The 22,085-nt window shown below is 42.0% G+C and overlaps 1 protein-coding gene across 1 annotated transcript in view; it reads right to left on the bottom strand.

Annotated features, from left to right (window-relative positions):
* Positions 1-2,529: 2,529 nt before the first annotated feature.
* LOC5566951 (nudix hydrolase 2) overlaps positions 2,530-22,085 on the bottom strand; it is a 39,362-nt gene continuing 19,806 nt past the window's right edge. The window contains exons 3-5 of the mRNA XM_021850284.1: positions 3,382-3,473; positions 3,110-3,323; positions 2,530-3,044 (exon numbers count right to left, since the gene is read on the bottom strand). Coding sequence (XP_021705976.1) covers positions 2,653-3,044; positions 3,110-3,323; positions 3,382-3,473 — 698 coding nt within the window. The 3' untranslated portion in view covers positions 2,530-2,652. The remainder of the gene's footprint in view (positions 3,045-3,109; positions 3,324-3,381; positions 3,474-22,085) is intronic.

The following is a 22,085-nucleotide window of genomic DNA, read 5'->3' as shown; positions in this document are numbered from 1 at the left end:
CACGATACCATGGGTGCCAGAAACTCCCTGACGAAGGAAGTTCTCTCGGTGCTGGACACATGCCATTTAGCACTCCAGGTTCTCGCGCACTATTCGGATAGTCCCCGGCGGTGAATCTACCCTACCCCGACGAAGACTTCCCCGGAGGTGGAAGTTCTTCCGGTACCGATGCTGCCCGGATAGGTGCCAAGGTCGATCCTGCGATTCCGGTTGGTGGATGACTTCCGGTTCACAGGTGCCCTGACGACCAATTTGGTAAGACAATTTACACCGTCTTCAGCTCAAGGCTGCACAGACTGAACAATCACAAACATTAGGCAACGGACAACACGAAACACCCAGTAGCCCAATGATGAATTTTTCGTTTGACGAAAAGTTTCCACCGACTGGAGTGGGAATCGAACCCACACTTCATGGCACAATATGCCTAAACGACTGACGCCGCTAACCGCACGGCCACGAAGCCTACAATTTCCGGGGCTTTTCCACGATCTACTCGGTCTTGTCCCCGACGGTGGATCAAGCTTACCTACCGGTTGGGTGCCGAGGTCGGTTTGGCGATTCCGGTTGGAGACTGACTTCCGGTTCACCGGCTTGTTCCTCCCTCCACTTCCGCTGAAGCAATGACATTATTTTCGTCACCGCCATGTTCACCGCGTTCCACATCACCTCATCGCTACACATTCTATCCACTACGTTGTCTACGGTAACGTCAGCACCGCAGACCGCTGTCATCTCGCTACGTTCCGCAGCAAAACGTGGACACTCGCAAATGACGTGTTCCGGCGACTCCTCTACGACTGGGCACTCAGCGCAGAGCGGCGACTCTGCGTGGCCGAACCTGTGCAGATATTTCTTGAAGCAGCCGTGACCTGACAAGAACTGCGTCAAGTGGAAGTTGACTTCTCCATGGGATCTGCTCACCCATTTCGCCAGATTTGGAATAAGGCGATAAGTCCACCTTCCCTTCTCAGCGGTATCCCACTCGCGTTGCCATTTCACCATCGTGTCGGCTCGGGCAATCTTCCGGGCTCCTCTAGTACTACTAGCTTCGTAGCACTCCTTATCCTCTTCCAAAACGTAGCCGATAGGGACCATTCCGGCAATCACGCATACTGCCTCCGAAGATATGGTTCGGTAGGCACTCGCTACCCGCATGGCCATCAGCCTATACGTGCTGCTAAGCTTGACTCGGTTCCTCTTCGTCTTCATTGCGGTTCCCCACGCCGGGCTAGCGTACCTCAGGATCGACGTAGCCACGCTAGACAATAGCCTCCGCTTACTGCTGCAAATCGCCGAGTTATTCGGCATGATCCTGGACAGCGCCGTGACTGCCCTTGCTGCTTTCTCGCACGCGTAATCGACATGGCAGTTGAAGTTCAGCCGATCGTCGATCATTACGCCGAGGTGTTTTAGCTCCCGCTTTGAGGCTATGGTGTGTTCTCCCACTGTAATCTCAGCCTTCTGCACCACTTTTCGATTGCTGATAAGCAACAGCTCCGTTTTTTGGTGGGCTATCACCAGTTTCTTCTCGTACATCCAGTTTTCGACTGCGTCCACTGCTTCTGTAGCGAAAACCTCCACCCTTTCCAGTGAGTCACCAATGACCACAAGCGTGATGTCGTCTGCAAATCCAACGATTTTGACGCCTGTTGGCAGCCTAAGCGTCAGCACTCCGTCGTACATAGCATTCCACAACGTTGGACCCAGGATAGAGCCCTGTGGAACTCCCGCATTTACCGACCTCGTCTTCTGTCTGCCTGACTCTATCTCAACCTGCAATCATGTATGTATGTATCATGTATGTATGTTCGTTTTGGTAGAATTAACGGTCAGGTCTATCCTCGCTGTCTCCCTCTTCCAGGAGGGGTATACGCAACGAGGTTCGCCTACCGTACATGTTTTGTGAGCGTATTCGTTTGGCTCACAACGCTGCTAGGCATCCCGCTGTTTGAGTGTTGAAATGCATCAGCATTTGCTGTCTGGCATGGCCCGCGTTCGACCTGTGCTGTTTGGGTCCGCCCGTGTGAGAGATAATGCTGTTTGGGACGGCCCGCCCGAGAGATGATTGTTAGGCGAGCTTTGTTTGTAGGTGACAGCCGTACACCCACCCTGCCCTCTTCAGAGGCACGAAGGCCTCTTCCACTGACCTGCGATCGATTTCAATTAGGTCTATATCGTCCGCAAAGCCAAGGAGCATGTGCGACCTTGTGATAATAGTGCCATTTCTCTGCACGCCAGATCTCCTAATAGCACCCACCCGTTGTCTAGTGTTAGCTAAGTTTTACATTCTGTGCAGGTAAATGACCGAAGATGGTGTCCGTGTCTTAAAAAAACGTTCTCGATTTCGGATTCGTTCTGCAGGTGTTGGATGCTCGGATGAATTCCACTACGAATTTCCCGAGGAATTCCATTCCAAGATCCAAGGAGGAATTCGTTTCGAAATCCATTATGTGACTCACAAAAGAATGTGAAAACAATCTCACGGTTTTGTTAAATGAGAAAATCTAGGTAGAGAAAAATCGACACTTTTCAAATATTCAACATTGTTTTATTTCCATGGAAAAAATATTTACAAAACAATATATGACGACAGTGCATTTCAAACCACATGCGTCGGGCTCATCGTCCATGAGAATCTTATTCATTTGACTATAATGAGCTATTGGGAAGTTTGGTATCTTCGATCTCTACTTGGTAGATGTTGTATTGTTTTTTCAATATCGAATGCACTTCGTCCTTGCAAATGAACTTCAATCCGTTCTGTTTGTACCTCAGATAAGTACGGACAAAATTACGATTGGTTTCGTGCACCTTTTGATGCTGCAAATAATCCTCAATGTCCATCCATTCACATTTGGAAATCTCCCGGTCGCACTTTACGATTTCCCTGTTTTCCGGCGCAAGAGCCATGACTATGTACAGATCAGAGCACCCGAAGCCGGCACCGTGAGCATGCCGTAACGAAACAACCGATTCGAATTTCGTTTTGATGTTGGTCTCCTCCTGGACCTCCCGGATGGCCGCTTCAACGAAGTTTTCACCTAAGAACAAATACATTAATTTTCAAATAAATTTAAATTCTCTCAATCAAATCGGTTATTATCACCTGGTTCCACGTAACCACCTGGGAGCTTCCATGAACCCTTGATGAGTGCGTTTTTCTCACTGACCACAAGAATTTGATTCGTATCATTTAGGACTAGAGCACCGACTCCGACCATTGTGTGCGCGTATGGTGGGATATTTGGAGTTTCATCGGACGGCAACCAACGGTACATCATTACGAAGTTGTCTTTGGCATGATGGAATTTAAACTGACTCTGTAAATGTAACGGTTGCATTTAGTTATTTTTTTTTGCAAAATACGGCACGACTTACATTCACCAGTTCTGGAACCCAGTGACTAGAATTCAGGTACACCTTGAACCATATGCCTCGTTTTTTATTGTCTGTCCAGTGGGAGAGAGATTCTGAAAGGATTCAAAAAATTGTTGTTAACGTTATTTCTTAGGGAGGTCTGTAGTTTTGAGGTTACGCTTCCGCTTCATAAGCGGAAGGTCATGGGTTCGATTCCCAGCCCCTCCACAAAAAAAAAACCGTCCAGCCACCAGAAGACGCCTCACGGAGCACATCCATCCTCCGTCAGTATCAGATGGTGACTGAGACAAACTGACCCTCTTCGTAGGCAGCTAGCCTCACTAATAGCAGAGCTCTCTCCTACCTGCTCGGTGTGAGAGTAAAAGAGTAGGAGAGAGTGAAACTAGATGTAAATATAGATAAGTTAAAAATAGATCTGTAGCAGCTACAGAACAACTGAGTCCGGCACAGTAGTGCCCACGAGCACGGAGTGCCTAAAAAAAACCTTATTTCTAGAATTCAGCTTTAATTTTATGGGCACAGAAATAAAATGGTAAAATTTTGGGATAAGTATGCACTTTGCGGAATTTCGCGATCCAATTGAGTCGAGCTCCCCTTGCTTGAGCTAAAGTTACGCTAATCAGAGTTAGTGTAAGACGTCTTTCTTCATAGTTGAGGAATGGATGAGGTCTAGGAAACCGGGATAAGGCTACTATAGTAGTGATCAATAAACTGCAAGTCTGAGGGGCTCATATAGCCGTAGCGGTAAACGCGCAGCTATTCAGCATGACCATGGGTTCGAATTCCGCTGGTCAAGGATCTTTTCGTAAAGGAAATTTTCTCGATTCCCAGGGCATCTTCGTACCTGCCACACGATATACACATGCAAAAATGGTCAATCGGCAAAGAAAGCTCTCAGTTAATAACTGTGGAAGTGCTCATAAAAACACTAATCTGAGAAGCAGGCTTTGTCCCAGTTGGGACGAAATGCCAGATAAAAAAAGTCTGAGTAAATGGCGCTTATAGGTGACAGCACCACAGATTCCAAGCGATACCTTAAGTAACTCGGGGTATTGATTGATGATAAGATCAGGTTTACTAGCCAAGACGCATGAATCTACGGCTATTACAAAGCTTACATGGATGATGTGTAACAATTCAGCTGTAATTGTGTTGAGGATCAATCTAGTCAAAAACGCCTAAGGACTGTTCATTTAAGAAAGTGGACACGTGTTTTTTACAGTAAACTGTTTATTTTCGAACAAATTCATGAGTTTACCTAAAATACATGGAAATCAACGTAATTTCGATCAAATTCACATAAATTTGAACATTTATTGAGCATTGCTGGAGAATGCTCTTACTTTTCTTTTGATACCTCCCATAAAATTCTGCACAACTTTTTTCGGAACTTTTCGAACTGCTTTTTGAACTCCTGACCACATTTTCTTGAAAAAATCGATGAAGCTTGCTTCTCTTCCATCCTTCTTAAGATGCCGTTTGATTATTGCCCAATATGTTTCAATGAGGCGTAGTTCTGAGCAATTTGATGGATTCGATAATTTTTCTACAAATTCGACTTATTCCTTCTTGAGAATCTCCAAAGTAGCTGAAGCATATTGAGCCGATGCTAGGTCTGGCAAAAACAATGGAGGCATGGTATGCTTTCAGTAGATGGGCAGAAGCCATTTTTTAATGCATTCAGTTCTGTAATTTTCGCCGTTGATTGAACCCGTCGTGAAATATGTAGTACTTTCATACCGCAGGAGCAAATTGCTTGCCATACCAAATCATTTTTCCTAAATTTTTCTGTTGGGATTTATCGTACGTCGTCAGGAATATCTGTTTTGGCCACAGCGTTGAAAAAAATCAATTTGGACACTTTGCGATTTAAGCCAAATCTCGGAACGGCAGTTTTCTGTACACCATTTGTGCAGAAAAAAATTGAGAGTCGCCATGTCAATTCGACCCATCGTTTAGAATTTATAATTTTTTTATGTTACTATAAACACTATAAACACTTGAGATCACACTGAAACAAAATTTTATTTGTTTTTATGGAAATTTTACACCAAAACGCTAATATTTAGGTGCCTACTTTCTTAAATGAACAGTCCTTAGAACGTCCCGAAACATAAAGCGGCTGGAAACCACATATAATGTGCTTGAGAGTAGCGAGCGCGTACCGAACGATTTTCAAATCAATCCCATCATAGCTGAGATGACGCCAATATCCTTAAAGACTGGATTGAAAGAAATCATAGAGAAGTGAACTTCGAAAACTCCGGATTTAGCTGTGGTCGATTTTTAATAGGTAAATCCATTAAAACATGTAAAAATTTTAAATTTTTATTGCCTATCCAAAAGTATAGATATTTAACATAAGTAAATTTGAAAAGAATTGCCTTGCCTCTATGGCTACAGCGTCACGCCATTGCCGGGCGTATTGTAGAGCTCCATCTTCGGCGGTCTTAGGCGAAACTTCTCCAGTTGCCCCGAACGTATAGGGTCGCCTGGTCCTCTTCCACTGCGTACAGTCAGCGTATTCGTTGTCTTCTACCTGGTTCCCTGCTGAATATTATTTTCGCAATTCTTTCTTCTGACATTCGCACTAAGTGACCAGCCCACTGAAGTCTGCCGTATTTTACACGCTTGATAATATTCGCATTTTTGTACACTTGATGCAACTCGTGATTCATGCGTCTGTGCCACACACATTTTTCGATTTTCCCACCGAGTATTGTCCGCAGCACTTTACGCTCGAAAACACCGAGAGCTTTCCGGTCTGACTCTTTCAACGTCCACGCTTCGTGTCCGTAGAGAGCCACCGGGAGATTCAATGTTTTATACAGGACGAATTTTGTTTCGGTTTGCATGCTGCAAGCCCTAAGCTGCTTACGTAGTCCGTAAAAGGCCCTATTCGCAGTCGCAACACGTCTTTTCACTTCGCGGGAAACATCGTTGTCACATGTCACAAGTGTTCCAAGGTAAACGAATTCTTCAACAACTTCAAAAACATCCCTATCAAACACTTCCTTCGGGTAAACAGTTCTCTGAAGCTTTGCTGTGTTAATATTGTTCTGCTTGCAGCTGCTATCAGAAATTTGCCCTTCTTTTATTGGAAGGTTGTTCTTTATAGATAAATATGTCGATAAAAACTGACAGAGCTACTGAAATTTTAAACAGATTTTTTTGGTAATGGTATGCTATTACTTCAAATGTAATTGTAAGAACAAATACTACAGATTCTAATACAGTCAAATTTCGTTCGTTGCACTACGTTTGATTGCACTTCGTTTTAATTGGGCTCCCGTTAAGTGGGCTATAGCCCACCTAAAACGAAAGCAAAGGTCTCTTTCTGACATAAACCGTAATTTGTCAATGTTGGTAGCGCTGAATTTCTATTGTATTCGGTTATTTGACAGCTAAAAACTTAGCCCGATTAGTGAAAGTCTTTCACTAGGTGGGCTACGGGTTTAGTGCAACGAACGAAAGTTGACTGTATTAGATTCTAAGGATCAATGGACTCACTATAGCTACTGTTACTAGGTATAATGAAATAACATAGTGAACATATGGCATTAGGACGTTTGGGCCGAATATCTTTGCGTAATTATGCGAAACAATGTGAATGAACAGCCTTTTATTATAAGAAGGCAAAACTAAGCCAAGCGTTCATTCGGCCAAATGTCCATAATCCACATAATCCAAATATCCATACTCAAAAGATACCGCTTCCAATGAAACTGCCTATCATGTACTCGTTTTTTTATTAGGCTATCACAAAAAATCTAATTTGCTTTGAGTCAAATGCACGTGACAAATTATATTGAACATGTGTTACTTAAAACACATGGATTTTATAAAATATTAATCAATTTTTATCTAATCTTACATCAGCTAGCACGTTAAATACTTTTTGGCAGCAGGATCATGAATAACTTTCAGCATGTCAATTTCATTACGACTTTTTCGGGGAAATGGTACATTCGGGAAAACATCATTCGAGGAAATTGCATTCGGGGAAATGGTTTTCGGGGTAATGTCGGACAATCATAGATTGAACATATTTAGCAATAAAAAAAAAGCACTAAGTTTTTACCGATAAATCAAAATAAATAAACAATAATGTGTTGGAATCTAGTAACTTCAAAGTCCTAAAAAACTTACAAATTAGTCATGACAAATTAGCACAACAAATTTAATATAGCACTTTAAAATTTCAAATATTCCAAGAAAACCAATATTTAGCTCTAAATTACCAATAAAACTTCTAATGAAAAATTAGAACTTAGCGATAAACAATCGAAAAACGTCAATGAAAAAAAGCACTAAAATATCTGCATATTGACAAGGAAACCTGTAACAATTGATTGTTGGGTTTTAGTGCTATATTCATTTTTCTTTGGAAAACTTCTTATATTATAGTGCTTATTTTAATTATTTTCTTGGAAAAAAATCTATTCTTATAGCTATTTTTTTGTTTTTTTTTTTTCTATCTGTTTTTTGCGTTTTCTTCGGCGATAAACACTCTTGATTGCATTTTTTGAATGTTTTAATAGCTTATTTACACTCAATTATTGCTTGTTTCGATTTTTTTTGCTATTTTTGGATAAACTAGTGATGGTTATCCCTTTCCTAGGGCATGATAATATACTTCCTCAAATATTCAATTTTAGTAGGATTTAGTTATGTCATAGACATTTAAAACAATTAGAAATACTCAGAAACAATGTGGATCAAAAACAAAATATTATGTCATCCTTTTGCTTGAAATCTTGATGATTCATTAAATATGTGTTTCATATATAGTATACATATCCCACCTTTGTGAGAAGAATGAACATACTTCTTGAAAGCTTTATCACACACTACACAACATAGTTCTTTCACTACGATATTCGATTAAACTATTGCTTGAATCATAAAGATCAAATACATTGAACAGTTAAGTTTTTTTCAACATTAATATATTGGATTACAAAATTAGAAACAAAAGTTTGTCGAACTACTATTATAAGTAGATGAAAAGACCGAATTTAGTACTATACCATTTAATTCCACTAGAGTTTGTACCCTTTGACAGATACGCGTGTTTCGACCTCAACTGTAAGGCCGTCTTCAGTGTCGTGTACTAGACTACTAGTCTAATTTCTGGTAGTTAGAACCTTACATTGAAGCATACAAAAATCTTACAATTAATTTTAAACAAATCTACGGAAAAGGCCCCTACAGGACTTTGGCTCCGGGGTCTCCCCATTTGTAAATCCGTCCCTATAAACTCTGAAAAACAAACTCGTAAATATTTTTTTTTAGTAAAATTCCTGTTTATGAGGAACATACTCGCAATTTTTTTTTAATTTTGAAGTAGGGGTACAAAATGAATTAGTTGAAGCATTACAAAAAAAGTGGAATCAAACAAGGGAAAATGATTGGTAATAGACAACATTGTGGCGAATTTATTGAAAAAAGTGGATGGATTTCAGAATATTCCTTAAAAATCCTGGCAGAATCCAACATTCAAAAAAAAAAAAAAAAAGCTGAATTTGTGACAGATTTTTTGAAAAATGAAACTCTTTCTTCCACATAAATTGCAACTCCAGAATTTATATTTGACGAACTTTAGACAAACCGAATCAGATGAATGTTGTACATTAGTAATGAGAAAATGATTCCATGCGTACTTAATATATATACATTTCAACTGAACGTTTCAAAAAATAAATTATAGAATGATAATAAATCTTACAGCTGTTTACTGTGGAATACCTATAAGAAGATGAAAACCCGAATTTAGTACAATACCATTTAATTCTACTATAGTTTGTATCTTTTGACAGATACGCGTATTTCCACCTCAACTGTAAGGCCGTCTTCAGTGTCGTGTACTAGACTCGACTTGAAGAAAACCATCGTAAGCACACATTATATATTTAAACTAGGTATCAGTCAGTGCGAACTCTGAGGTTCTTTAAGAAGGCAGGTTTATGATGCTTTCTACACACTTAAATTATTTCACCGACCTCAGCAAAACGATTGGCCGAGAACCCTACAGTTGAGAATTCGATGCTTTTCACTACCGAATCTCTGTGCTAATTTTACCGAAATATCTGCAATCCGAACGCTATCGAAATTCAGTAAACGTTTACCGATATTTCAGTAAAATTGGTTCTATCCCGTTAGGCCGAAAAGATCATTAGGCCTAAAATGGCCGATAGTTATTATTAACCGTAATGTCGATTGGGTAATTAACAGGGATAGATCAGGTTAATTTACATCACCTAAAAGCCGCTGGATGAATTTTCAGGTCGAATGAATTGTTAGTTGTTAGATCTGTATAATTTACATTACCTAAAAGCCCACAATAACTGCTGTGCAATATAACGAAAAAGAGCAGCCTTTCATTAAAAGAAGGAAAAAAAAAACACTGATGAACGCATTAGCAATTTAAAATAGTAGTAAATTATCAATTGATTTTTCGGCCTAACTACCCTTTCGGGCTAACGGCCCTTTCAGCCTAACGACCTGTATCCAACTATTCCAACCAGAAAATTCAGCCCAATATTTCTTCCTAAGTTTTGCCAGAATCTTCTACAAACTTTTCTTAGAATGTTTTCTAGATTTTTCGTTAAAAATATCTGCGAAATATTTATCTGAATTACCTTAATTAAGCTTAATTTACCTTTTTATTTCATATGTTCGCTCATGCAAATGGAAGTTAAAGACACTTCAAACGGCATAACAATATTCTATTGTAATTTCTCATCGACCAAAATTTTAAAACAAGGTGTCATTAGAATCGTAATCTTATATTCTTTGAAAAGCACTCATAAAAAATTTGCAGAAAAATCTGAAAAGTATTCAAAATTAATGAAACAGGCAGTCAAGTCATCGTGCAAAAGTTTGGGTTCACCCCTCAGTATGGTGTATCGTGCAAAGGTTTGGGTTCACCTGAACTTACTTAACCTTAGTTAGATACTGGGGTCATAATGACCCAAAATCGAATTTCAACCTGCAATATCTCTGTTGTTATCAAACGGATCTTTCTGAAATTCCCTGACTTTTAATATTTTGTGGAAACGAAGCGCAAGACCAAAAAAAATTTTTCTTAAGGTGATTCTAAGATGGCGCCACAAAAAAACAACTTAATAAGATACTGGGGTCATTATGACCCAGAAATGTATACCCCTATAAATCAGCGAAATATCAACCGAATAATGAAATTTATGCCGCATTCGAAAGATATACTCCTCAAGATTCTGATCACTACCTGGAATACCGGTTCCGGATCCAGTGGCCACCGGGAATCGGCTACGAAGGGGACCATGTTGGCCACGTGGAATTTCAGTACACTCAGTCCAGAAATCTGCAGTCATCACCAAATTGTATAAGATGCAGGCCATATAGGAATGTACTGTCTTCAGCAAACTTGCTTCGGGGACCAAGAACTTCCACATGGGATACAATTTAGTTCAGAACTCGACCACCGCGTGGCGCTAGCGTCGATACGAACTTCCGGTAGAGGCTAATTATGCGATAACTCGAGAATGCGAACACATAGAAGGATGCTGTCTTCGGCAAAGTTGCTAGGGAGGATAAGCACTTCCTCATAAGATACAATTTAGTTTAGAACTCGACCGCTGCGTGGCGCTAGCGTCGATATGAACTTCCGGTAGGAGCTAATTATGCGATAACTCGAGATTGCGAGCACATAGAAGGATGCTGTCTTCGGCAAAGTTGCTCAGGAGGATAAGGACTTTCACATGAGATACAATTTAGTTCAGAACTCGACCACCGCGTGGCGCTAGCGTCGATACGAACTTCCGGTAGAGGCTAATTATGCGATAACTCGATAATGCGAACACATAGAAGGATGCTGTCTTCGGCAAAGTTGCTAGGGAGGATAAGCACTTCCTCATGAGATACAATTTAGTTTAGAACTCGACCGCTGCGTGGCGCTAGCGTCGATATGAACTTCCGGTAGGAGCTAATTATGCGATAACTCGAGATTGCGAGCACATAGAAGGATGCTGTCTTCGGCAAAGTTGCTCAGGAGGATAAGGACTTTCACATGAGATACAATTTAGTTCAGAACTCGACCACCGCGTGGCGCTAGCGTCGATATGGACTTTCGGTAGAGGCTAATTATGTGATAACTCGAGAATGCGAACACATAGAAGGATGCTGTCTTCGGCAAAGTTGCTAGGGAGGATAAGCACTTCCTCATGAGATACAATTTAGTTTAGAACTCGACCGCTGCGTGGCGCTAGCGTCGATATGAACTTCCGGTAGGAGCTAATTATGCGATAACTCGAGATTACGAGCACATAGAAGGATGCTGTCTTCGGCAAAGTTGCTCAGGAGGATAAGGACTTTCACATGAGATACAATTTAGTTCAGAACTCGACCACCGTGTGGCGCTAGCGTCGATATGGACTTTCGGTAGAGGCTAATTATGTGATAACTCGAGAATGCGAACACATAGAAGGATGCTGTCTTCGGCAAAGTTGCTAGGGAGGATAAGCACTTCCTCATGAGATACAATTTAGTTCAGAACTCGACCGCTGCGTGGCGCTAGCGTCGATATGAACTTCCTGTAGGAGCTAATTATGCGATAACTCGAGATTGCGAGCACATAGAAGGATGCAGTCTTCAGCAAAGTTGCTCAGGAGGATAAGAACTTCCTTTTGAGATACAATTTAGTTCAGAACTCGACCGCTGCGTGGCGCTAGCGTCGATATGAACTTCCGGTAGGAGCTAATTATGCGATAACTCGAGATTGCGAGCACATAGAAGGATGCAGTCTTCAGCAAAGTTGCTCAGGAGGATAAGAACTTCCTTTTGAGATACAATTTAGTTTAGAACTCGACCGCTGCGTGGCGCTAGCGTCGATATGAACTTCCGGTAGGAGCTAATTATGCGATAACTCGAGATTGCGAGCACATAGAAGGATGCTGTCTTCGGCAAAGTTGCTCAGGAGGATAAGGACTTTCACATGAGATACAATTTAGTTCAGAACTCGACCACCGCGTGGCGCTAGCGTCGATATGGGCTTTCGGTAGAGGCTAATTATGTGATAACTCGAGAATGCGAACACATAGAAAGATGCTGTCTTCGGCAAAGTTGCTAGGGAGGATAATCACTTCCTCATGAGATACAATTTAGTTCAGAACTGGATCGCTGCGTGGCGCTAGCGTCGATATGAACTTCCGGTAGGAGCTAATTATGCGATAACTCGAGATTGCGAGCACATAGAAGGATGCTGTCTTCGGCAAAGTTGCTCAGGAGGATAAGGACTTTCACATGAGATACAATTTAGTTCAGAACTCGACCGCTGCGTGGCGCTAGCGTCGATATGGACTTTCGGTAGAGGCTAATTATGTGATAACTCGAGAATGCGAACACATAGAAGGATGCTGTCTTTGGCAAAGTTGCTAGGGAGGATAAGCACTTCCTCATGAGATACAATTTAGTTCAGAACTCGACCGCTGCGTGGCGCTAGCGTCGATATGAACTTCCGGTAGGAGCTAATTATGCGATAACTCGAGATTGCGAGCACATAGAAGGATGCAGTCTTCGGCAAAGTTGCTCAGGAGGATAAGCACTTCCTCATGAGATACAATTTAGTTCAGAACTCGACCGCTGCGAGGCGCTAGCGTCGATATGAACTTCCGGTAGGAGCTAATTATGCGATAACTCGAGATTGCGAGCACATAGAAGGATGCTGTCTTCGGCAAAGTTGCTCAGGAGGATAAGGACTTTCACATGAGATACAATTTAGTTCAGAACTCGACCACCGCGTGGCGCTAGCGTCGATATGGACTTTCGGTAGAGGCTAATTATGTGATAACTCGAGAATGCGAACACATAGAAGGATGCTGTCTTCGGCAAAGTTGCTAGGGAGGATAAGCACTTCCTCATGAGATACAATTTAGTTCAGAACTCGACCGCTGCGTGGCGCTAGCGTCGATATGAACTTCCTGTAGGAGCTAATTATGCGATAACTCGAGATTGCGAGCACATAGAAGGATGCTGTCTTCGGCAAAGTTGCTCAGGAGGATAAGGACTTTCACATGAGATACAATTTAGTTCAGAACTCGACCGCTGCGTGGCGCTAGCGTCGATATGAACTTCCGGTAGGAGCTAATTATGCGATAACTCGAGATTGCGAGCACATAGAAGGATGCAGTCTTCAGCAAAGTTGCTCAGGAGGATAAGAACTTCCTTTTGAGATACAATTTAGTTCAGAACTCGACCGCTGCGTGGCGCTAGCGTCGATATGAACTTCCGGTAGGAGCTAATTATGCGATAACTTGAGATTGCGAGCACATAGAAGGATGCTGTCTTCGGCAAAGTTGCTCAGGAGGATAAGGACTTTCACATGAGATACAATTTAGTTCAGAACTCGACCACCGCGTGGCGCTAGCGTCGATATGGACTTTCGGTAGAGGCTAATTATGTGATAACTCGAGAATGCGAACACATAGAAGGATGCTGTCTTCGGCAAAGTTGCTAGGGAGGATAAGCACTTCCTCATGAGATACAATTTAGTTCAGAACTCGACCGCTGCGTGGCGCTAGCGTCGATATGAACTTCCTGTAGGAGCTAATTATGCGATAGCTCGAGATTGCGAGCACATAGAAAGATGCAGTCTTCGGCAAAGTTGTTCATGAGGGTAAGGACTGCTACATAAGATACAATTTAGTTCAGAACTCGACCGCTGCGTGGCACTAGCGTCGATATGAACTTCCGGTAGGAGCTAGTTATGCGATAACTCGAGATTGCGAGCACATAGAAAGATGCAGTCTTCGGCAAAGTTGTTCATGAGGGTAAGGACTGCCACATAAGATACAATTTAGTTCAGAACTCGACCACCGCGTGGCGCTAGTGTCGATATGCACTTTCGGTAAGGGCTAATTATGCGATAACACGAGATTGCGAGCACATAGAAGGATGCTGTCTTCGACAAAGTTGCTCAGGAGGATAAGGACTTCCACATAAGATACACTTTAGTTCAGAGCTCGACCGCTGCGTGGCGCTAGCGTTGATATGAACTTCCGGTAGGAGCTAATTATGCGATAACTCGAGATTGCGAGCACATAGAAGGATGCTGTCTTCGGCAAAGTTGCTAGGGAGGATAAGCACTTCCTCATGAGATACAATTTAGTTCAGAACTGGACCGCTGCGTGGCGCTAGCGTCGATATGAACTTCCTGTAGGAGCTAATTATGCGATAACTCGAGATTGCGAGCACATAGAAGGATGCAGTCTTCAGCAAAGTTGCTCAGGAGGATAAGAACTTCCTTTTGAGATACAATTTAGTTCAGAACTCGACCGCTGCGTGGCGCTAGCGTCGATATGAACTTCCGGTAGGAGCTAATTATGCGATAACTCGAGATTGCGAGCACATAGAAGGATGCTGTCTTCGGCAAAGTTGCTCAGGAGGATAAGGACTTTCACATGAGATACAATTTAGTTCAGAACTCGACCACCGCGTGGCGCTAGCGTCGATACGAACTTCCGGTAGAGGCTAATTATGCGATAACTCGATAATGCGAACACATAGAAGGATGCTGTCTTCGGCAAAGTTGCTAGGGAGGATAAGCACTTCCTCATGAGATACAATTTAGTTCAGAACTCGACCGCTGCGTGGCGCTAGCGTCGATATGAACTTCCGGTAGGAGCTAATTATGCGATAACTCGAGATTGCGAGCACATAGAAGGATGCTGTCTTCGGCAAAGTTGCTCAGGAGGATAAGGACTTTCACATGAGATACAATTTAGTTCAGAACTCGACCACCGCGTGGCGCTAGCGTCGATATGGACTTTCGGTAGAGGCTAATTATGTGATAACTCGAGAATGCGAACACATAGAAGGATGCTGTCTTCGGCAAAGTTGCTAGGGAGGATAAGCACTTCCTCATGAGATACAATTTAGTTCAGAACTCGACCGCTGCGTGGCGCTAGCGTCGATATGAACTTCCTGTAGGAGCTAATTATGCGATAACTCGAGATTGCGAGCACATAGAAGGATGCTGTCTTCGGCAAAGTTGCTCAGGAGGATAAGGACTTTCACATGAGATACAATTTAGTTCAGAACTCGACCGCTGCGTGGCGCTAGCGTCGATATGAACTTCCGGTAGGAGCTAATTATGCGATAACTCGAGATTGCGAGCACATAGAAGGATGCAGTCTTCAGCAAAGTTGCTCAGGAGGATAAGAACTTCCTTTTGAGATACAATTTAGTTCAGAACTCGACCGCTGCGTGGCGCTAGCGTCGATATGAACTTCCGGTAGGAGCTAATTATGCGATAACTCGAGATTGCGAGCACATAGAAGGATGCTGTCTTCGGCAAAGTTGCTCAGGAGGATAAGGACTTTCACATGAGATACAATTTAGTTCAGAACTCGACCACCGCGTGGCGCTAGCGTCGATATGGACTTTCGGTAGAGGCTAATTATGTGATAACTCGAGAATGCGAACACATAGAAGGATGCTGTCTTCGGCAAAGTTGCTAGGGAGGATAAGCACTTCCTCATGAGATACAATTTAGTTCAGAACTCGACCGCTGCGTGGCGCTAGCGTCGATATGAACTTCCTGTAGGAGCTAATTATGCGATAACTCGAGATTGCGAGCACATAGAAAGATGCAGTCTTCGGCAAAGTTGTTCATGAGGGTAAGGACTGCTACATAAGATACAATTTAGTTCAGAACTCGACCGCTGCGTGGCGCTAGTGTCGATATGAACTTCCGGTAGGAGCTAATTATGCGATAACTCGAGAATGCGAACACATAGAAGGATGCTGTCTTCGGCAAAGTTGCTAGGGAGGATAAGCACTTCCTCATGAGATACAATTTAGTTCAGAACTCGACCGCTGCGTGGCGCTAGCGTCGATATGAACTTCCTGTAGGAGCTAATTATGCGATAACTCGAGATTGCGAGCACATAGAAAGATGCAGTCTTCGGCAAAGTTGTTCATGAGTGTAAGGACTGCCACATAAGATACAATTTAGTTCAGAACTCGACCACCGCGTGGCGCTAGTGTCGATATGCACTTTCGGTAAGGGCTAATTATGCGATAACACGAGATTGCGAGCACATAGAAGGATGCTGTCTTCGACAAAGTTGCTCAGGAGGATAAGGACTTCCACATAAGATACACTTTAGTTCAGAGCTCGACCGCTGCGTGGCGCTAGCGTCGATATGAACTTCCGGTAGGAGCTAATTATGCGATAACTCGAGATTGCGAGCACATAGAAGGATGCTGTCTTCGGCAAAGTTGCTAGGGAGGATAAGCACTTCCTCATGAGATACAATTTAGTTCAGAACTGGACCGCTGCGTGGCGCTAGCGTCGATATGAACTTCCGGTAGGAGCTAATTATGCGATAACTCGAGAATGCGAACACATAGAAGGATGCTGTCTTCGGCAAAGTTGCTAGGGAGGATAAGCACTTCCTCATGAGATACAATTTAGTTCAGAACTCGACCGCTGCGTGGCGCTAGCGTCGATATGAACTTCCGGTAGGAGCTAATTATGCGATAACTCGAGAATGCGAACACATAGAAGGATGCTGTCTTCGGCAAAGTTGCTAGGGAGGATAAGCACTTCCTCATGAGATACAATTTAGTTCAGAACTCGACCACCGCGTGGCGCTAGCGTCGATATGAACTTCCGGTAGGAGCTAATTATGCGATAACTCGAGATTGCGAGCACATAGAAGGATGCTGTCTTCGGCAAAGTTGCTAGGGAGGATAAGCACTTCCTCATGAGATACAATTTAGTTCAGAACTGGACCGCTGCGTGGCGCTAGCGTCGATATGAACTTCCGGTAGGAGCTAATTATGCGATAACTCGAGAATGCGAACACATAGAAGGATGCTGTCTTCGGCAAAGTTGCTAGGGAGGATAAGCACTTCCTCATGAGATACAATTTAGTTCAGAACTCGACCACCGCGTGGCGCTAGTGTCGATATGAACTTCCGGTAAGGGCTTATTATGCGATAACACGAGATTGCGAGCACATAGAAGGATGCTGTCTTCGACAAAGTTGCTCAGGATAATAAGGACTTTCACATGGGATACAATTTAGTTCAGAGTTCAGAACTTCCGGTAGGAGCTAATTATGCGATAACTCGAGATTGCGAGCACATAGAAGGATGCTGTCTTCGGCAAAGTTGTTCAGGAGGATAAGGACTTCCACATGAGATACAATTTAGTTCAGAACTCGACCGCTGCGTGGCGTTGGTGTTGCTATGAACTTCCGGTAGGAGCTAATTATGCGATAACTCGAGATTGCGAGCACATAGAAGGATGCTGTCTTCGGCAAAGTTGTTCAGGAGGATAAGGACTTCCACATGAGATACAATTTAGTTCAGAACTCGACCGCTGCGTGGCGTTGGTGTTGCTATGAACTTCCGGTAGGGGCTTATTATGCGATAACTCGAGATTGCGAGCACATAGAAGGATGCTGTCTTCGGCAAAGTTGCTCAGGAGGATAAGCACTTCCACATGAGATACAATTTAGTTTAGAACTCGACCACCGCGTGGCGCTAGCGTCGATATGGACTTTCAGTAAGGGCTAATTATGCGATAACTCGAGATTGCGAGTACATAGAAGGATGCTGTCTTCGGCAAAGTTGCTCAGGAGGATAAGGACTTCCACATAAGATACAATTTAGTTCAGAACTCGACCACCGCGTGGCGCTAGTGTCGATATGAACTTCCGGTAAGGGCTAATTATGCGATAACACGAGATTGCGAGCACATAGAAGGATGCTGTCTTCGACAAAGTTGTTCAGGAGGATAAGGACTTCCACATGAGATACAATTTAGTTCAGAACTCGACCGCTGCGTGGCGTTGGTGTTGCTATGAACTTTCGGTAAGGGCTTATTATGCGATAACTCGAGATTGCGAGCACATAGAAGGATGCTGTCTTCGGCAAAGTTGCTCAGGAGGATAAGGACTTCCACATGAGATACAATTTAGTTTAGAACTCGACCACCGCGTGGCGCTAGCGTCGATATGGACTTTCAGTAAGGGCTAATTATGCGATAACTCGAGATTGCGAGTACATAGAAGGATGCTGTCTTCGGCAAAGTTGCTCAGGAGGATAAGGACTTCCACATAAGATACAATTTAGTTCAGAACTCGACCACCGCGTGGCGCTAGTGTCGATATGAACTTCCGGTAAGGGCTAATTATGCGATAACACGAGATTGCGAGCACATAGAAGGATGCTGTCTTCGACAAAGTTGCTCAGGATAATAAGGACTTTCACATGGGATACAATTTAGTTCAGAGTTCAGAACTTCCGGTAGGAGCTAATTATGCGATAACTCGAGATTGCGAGCACATAGAAGGATGCTGTCTTCGGCAAAGTTGTTCAGGAGGATAAGGACTTCCACATGAGATACAATTTAGTTCAGAACTCGACCACTGCGTGGCGTTGGTGTTGCTATGAACTTCCGGTAGGGGCTTATTATGCGATAACTCGAGATTGCGAGCACATAGAAGGATGCTGTCTTCGGCAAAGTTGCTCAGGAGGATAAGGACTTCCACATAAGACACAATTTAGTTCAGAACACGACCACCACGTGACTAATTTTTAATGAAAACAAAGAAATAAATTGCTGAAAGAAATTCGTGAAAAACTCCAAAAAGACCTAAACAGTAATATAGGGAGTAATTTTTAAAATCATTGGATAAATAAATAAATTGATAAAATTACGCCTTGAGTAGTACTGGGGGTGTCTCTCCTAGGAAATAATTTATAAGGATGTCACCGAAAAAAAAATTCTGTGGCGTATCGCTAGAAGAAATAAGAGATAGAATTCCGAAAGAAATTCTTGAGCACATTTCATAAGAAACTTCCTACATTTTCTTACCCCTACTTAAAAAATGCACGTCATAAAATTTAATTTGAACGTAATCTTTTGTTTGAGTTGTGATTATCTAATCACCTACACTATTCTTCGCAAGTTAGAGTAAGTAGATTTGCGAGCATGACTTGAAGTATAAAGATGTGAATGTGTTCGGATAGTGATAATTATCAATATTATTATTGAAATAATTAAAAGTTTATAGTACAGTGAAACCTCCATGAGTTGATATTGAAGGGACCATCGACTCATGGAAATATCGGGTCATGGAACAGCATTCCTTTGGATAGCAGCTTCTAGGGACCATCATAGTAACCATGAAAGTTTGTTTTTACTATGGTCCCATGAGTCGATATCGAGTCATGGAACATCGACTCATGGAGGTATCACTGTAAAATCAATAGAGTGTGTGAATTTGATTTAACGTAAAATTTAGTGCTGAAGTAGTTGATTTGATTCAGAATCAATTATTTTTGCGTAAGTAAAAATAATTAACAGGATAGTAACGCCAACATAAAACATTCTTCTCCATTAACTTCTGGACATTTCTTTTGAATCAGCTTCTGCAGAAATTTCAACAAGAATTTGCATACAGGTTTTGTATGATAACAATATTGGCAGGAAGAACTCAGAAAAATTTCGTCAGATTTGTAAAATAATTAAGCAATTTCGCAAACGCCAATGAAAAAATCCCAAAAACCCAAATTTCTCGTAGAATTCTATAATAAAGGATTAGAAGAATCAAATTAGACTCATGTAGAACTTCGAGGAGACCTTCAGTAGATTTCTGGAACAATTGAATAAATGACCGTGGAGGAATTCATACATTAACTCGAACGAATGTTGGAAATATTTTATGGACTTATACCAGAAAGAACAGCTGGAGGAATTTCAAAAATAGCTTCATTGGGACGCATTATTAAAAACTACTCTGAAGTGTTTTTAAAAAATCCTCTTGAGCATATTCAAAATTATCCTTTAGAAAAAAATCAGACTATTATTCCGTCAAATCCAAAAATAATAACTTGAGAAATACCGAAAACAATTTTAAAATCAGATCGTAGAAGAATTCAATAAAAAAAAAATACCTGTGAGGGAATTGCAAAAACTCTGAAGAATTCACTCCAGATAGATTTCTCCGGGAATTAATCCATCCTCAGGGAAGTTTTCCAGGAATTATTGCATAGATTACTTCAAGCACTTCTCCAGCGATTTTTCCAAAGATTCTTCGAAGCGCTCTTTCTCCTGAAATTCCTCTAATAAAAAATAAGAGATTCCCCTAAGGATTCCTCCAAGAAGATCTCTACAGAGATTTTTGCAGAATGTCAGCGGTTTCTCTAAGTAACATTTCTTCAAGGATTACTTAAAATATTTCCACAGTGAATTCTCCAGACATTCCGCTAGTAGTCCTCTCAAGATTCCTCTAGGATTTACTTCTAAGATTTCCTCCAGGGATCGCTCCGAAATTCTATAACGAATTATTCCAGAGATTCTACCATTCAATTGGGGATTTTACAAGAAATTATTTTAGGAGTTCTTATAGGGGTCGCTGGAGAAATTCTTGCAAGAGCCCAAGAAGGGATTCTCGAGGTAAGCTCTGGAGAAATTCCTTACAAAAATCCCCGGAACAGCATACATGCTTTTCAGTTACGCAGTCTTTATTTTTTTCAACGTTCTATTTATGATGAAGACTGCGTGTGTGTGTGTGTGTGTGTGTGTGTGTGTGTGTGTGTGTGTGTGTGTGTGTGTGTGTGTGTGTGTGTGTGTGTGTGTGTGTGTGTGTGTGTATACAATCCACCTCCCACTGACCGGCAGTGCTTTTATGGAAGAAAATTGTATGCATGTATTTATTGATTCCCTTCGATATCTTTATATATGCAGACAATTTTAGCCCGGGAGATGAAAGGTGATAGCTCTACTGAAATTCCAACGACCCATTTCAAGAATGGCAGTAAATACACACACATTCTGAGGTCATTTTCATTTACAGTAAGCCCCGCATAAAAACACCCAGATATCAAATGGATATATGAAATGTTTTTACACTTCCCGCATCGAAAATTAAATTTTCGACCCTGGTACGTATTTAGTTTCAAGTGGTAATAGGTGAGTAAATAATAATAAAGAATAAAGAACGATTTTACCTGGATGTAAGGCTGTTTTTTTCCGTCGCCACACTGAGCTTACCGCAAAATACTATACACTTTTTCACTGCACTACGCGCATAACATGATCGCTTCACTCGCCCCCGCAGGAGCAAGCGTCACGGTCAAAGGATCACACACTACTAAATTAGATCGCGGATCACGCCACTTCCCCCCACTGCACTGCGCGTGAAACAAGATTGATCCTGTCTGATCGCTTCACTCGCCCCCGCAGGAGCAAGCGTCACGGTCAAAGGATCACACGCTACATGAAGACTGCGTAGACGAAACTCATATTTCATTTATTTATACAGTCAAATCTCTACCAGTTCATTCCTGAAACGATATCTACAGGAAACCATGTAGAGATTTTTCTGAAGCGATCCTTGGAGAAATTCCTGAAGAAAAAGCTGGAGAAATCTCTGCAGGAATTCCTGTAAAGATTTGCATAGAGAAATCTCTGTAGGAGTCTTTGGATAGACTCATGTTCTGCCCATAACTGCATATTTGTAACATTCGACAAAAGTAGGCATTGAGTAAATGGAATACCAAGAGTACATTTGATGACAGTATGGGAGGAAACTAAAATTACTAAAAATTACCAGGAACTCAAAAGTGCTTATTTGAGGCTGATATTTTGTACAACTCATATCGCATACTAGGTGAATAGTCAGAAAATAATTCTGGTAGAAATTTCA

This window comes from Aedes aegypti, chromosome 3, assembly GCF_002204515.2.
Source record: "Aedes aegypti strain LVP_AGWG chromosome 3, AaegL5.0 Primary Assembly, whole genome shotgun sequence".
Lineage (NCBI taxonomy): Eukaryota > Metazoa > Arthropoda > Insecta > Diptera > Culicidae > Aedes > Aedes aegypti.
This window is presented reverse-complemented; position numbering and strand designations above follow the sequence as displayed.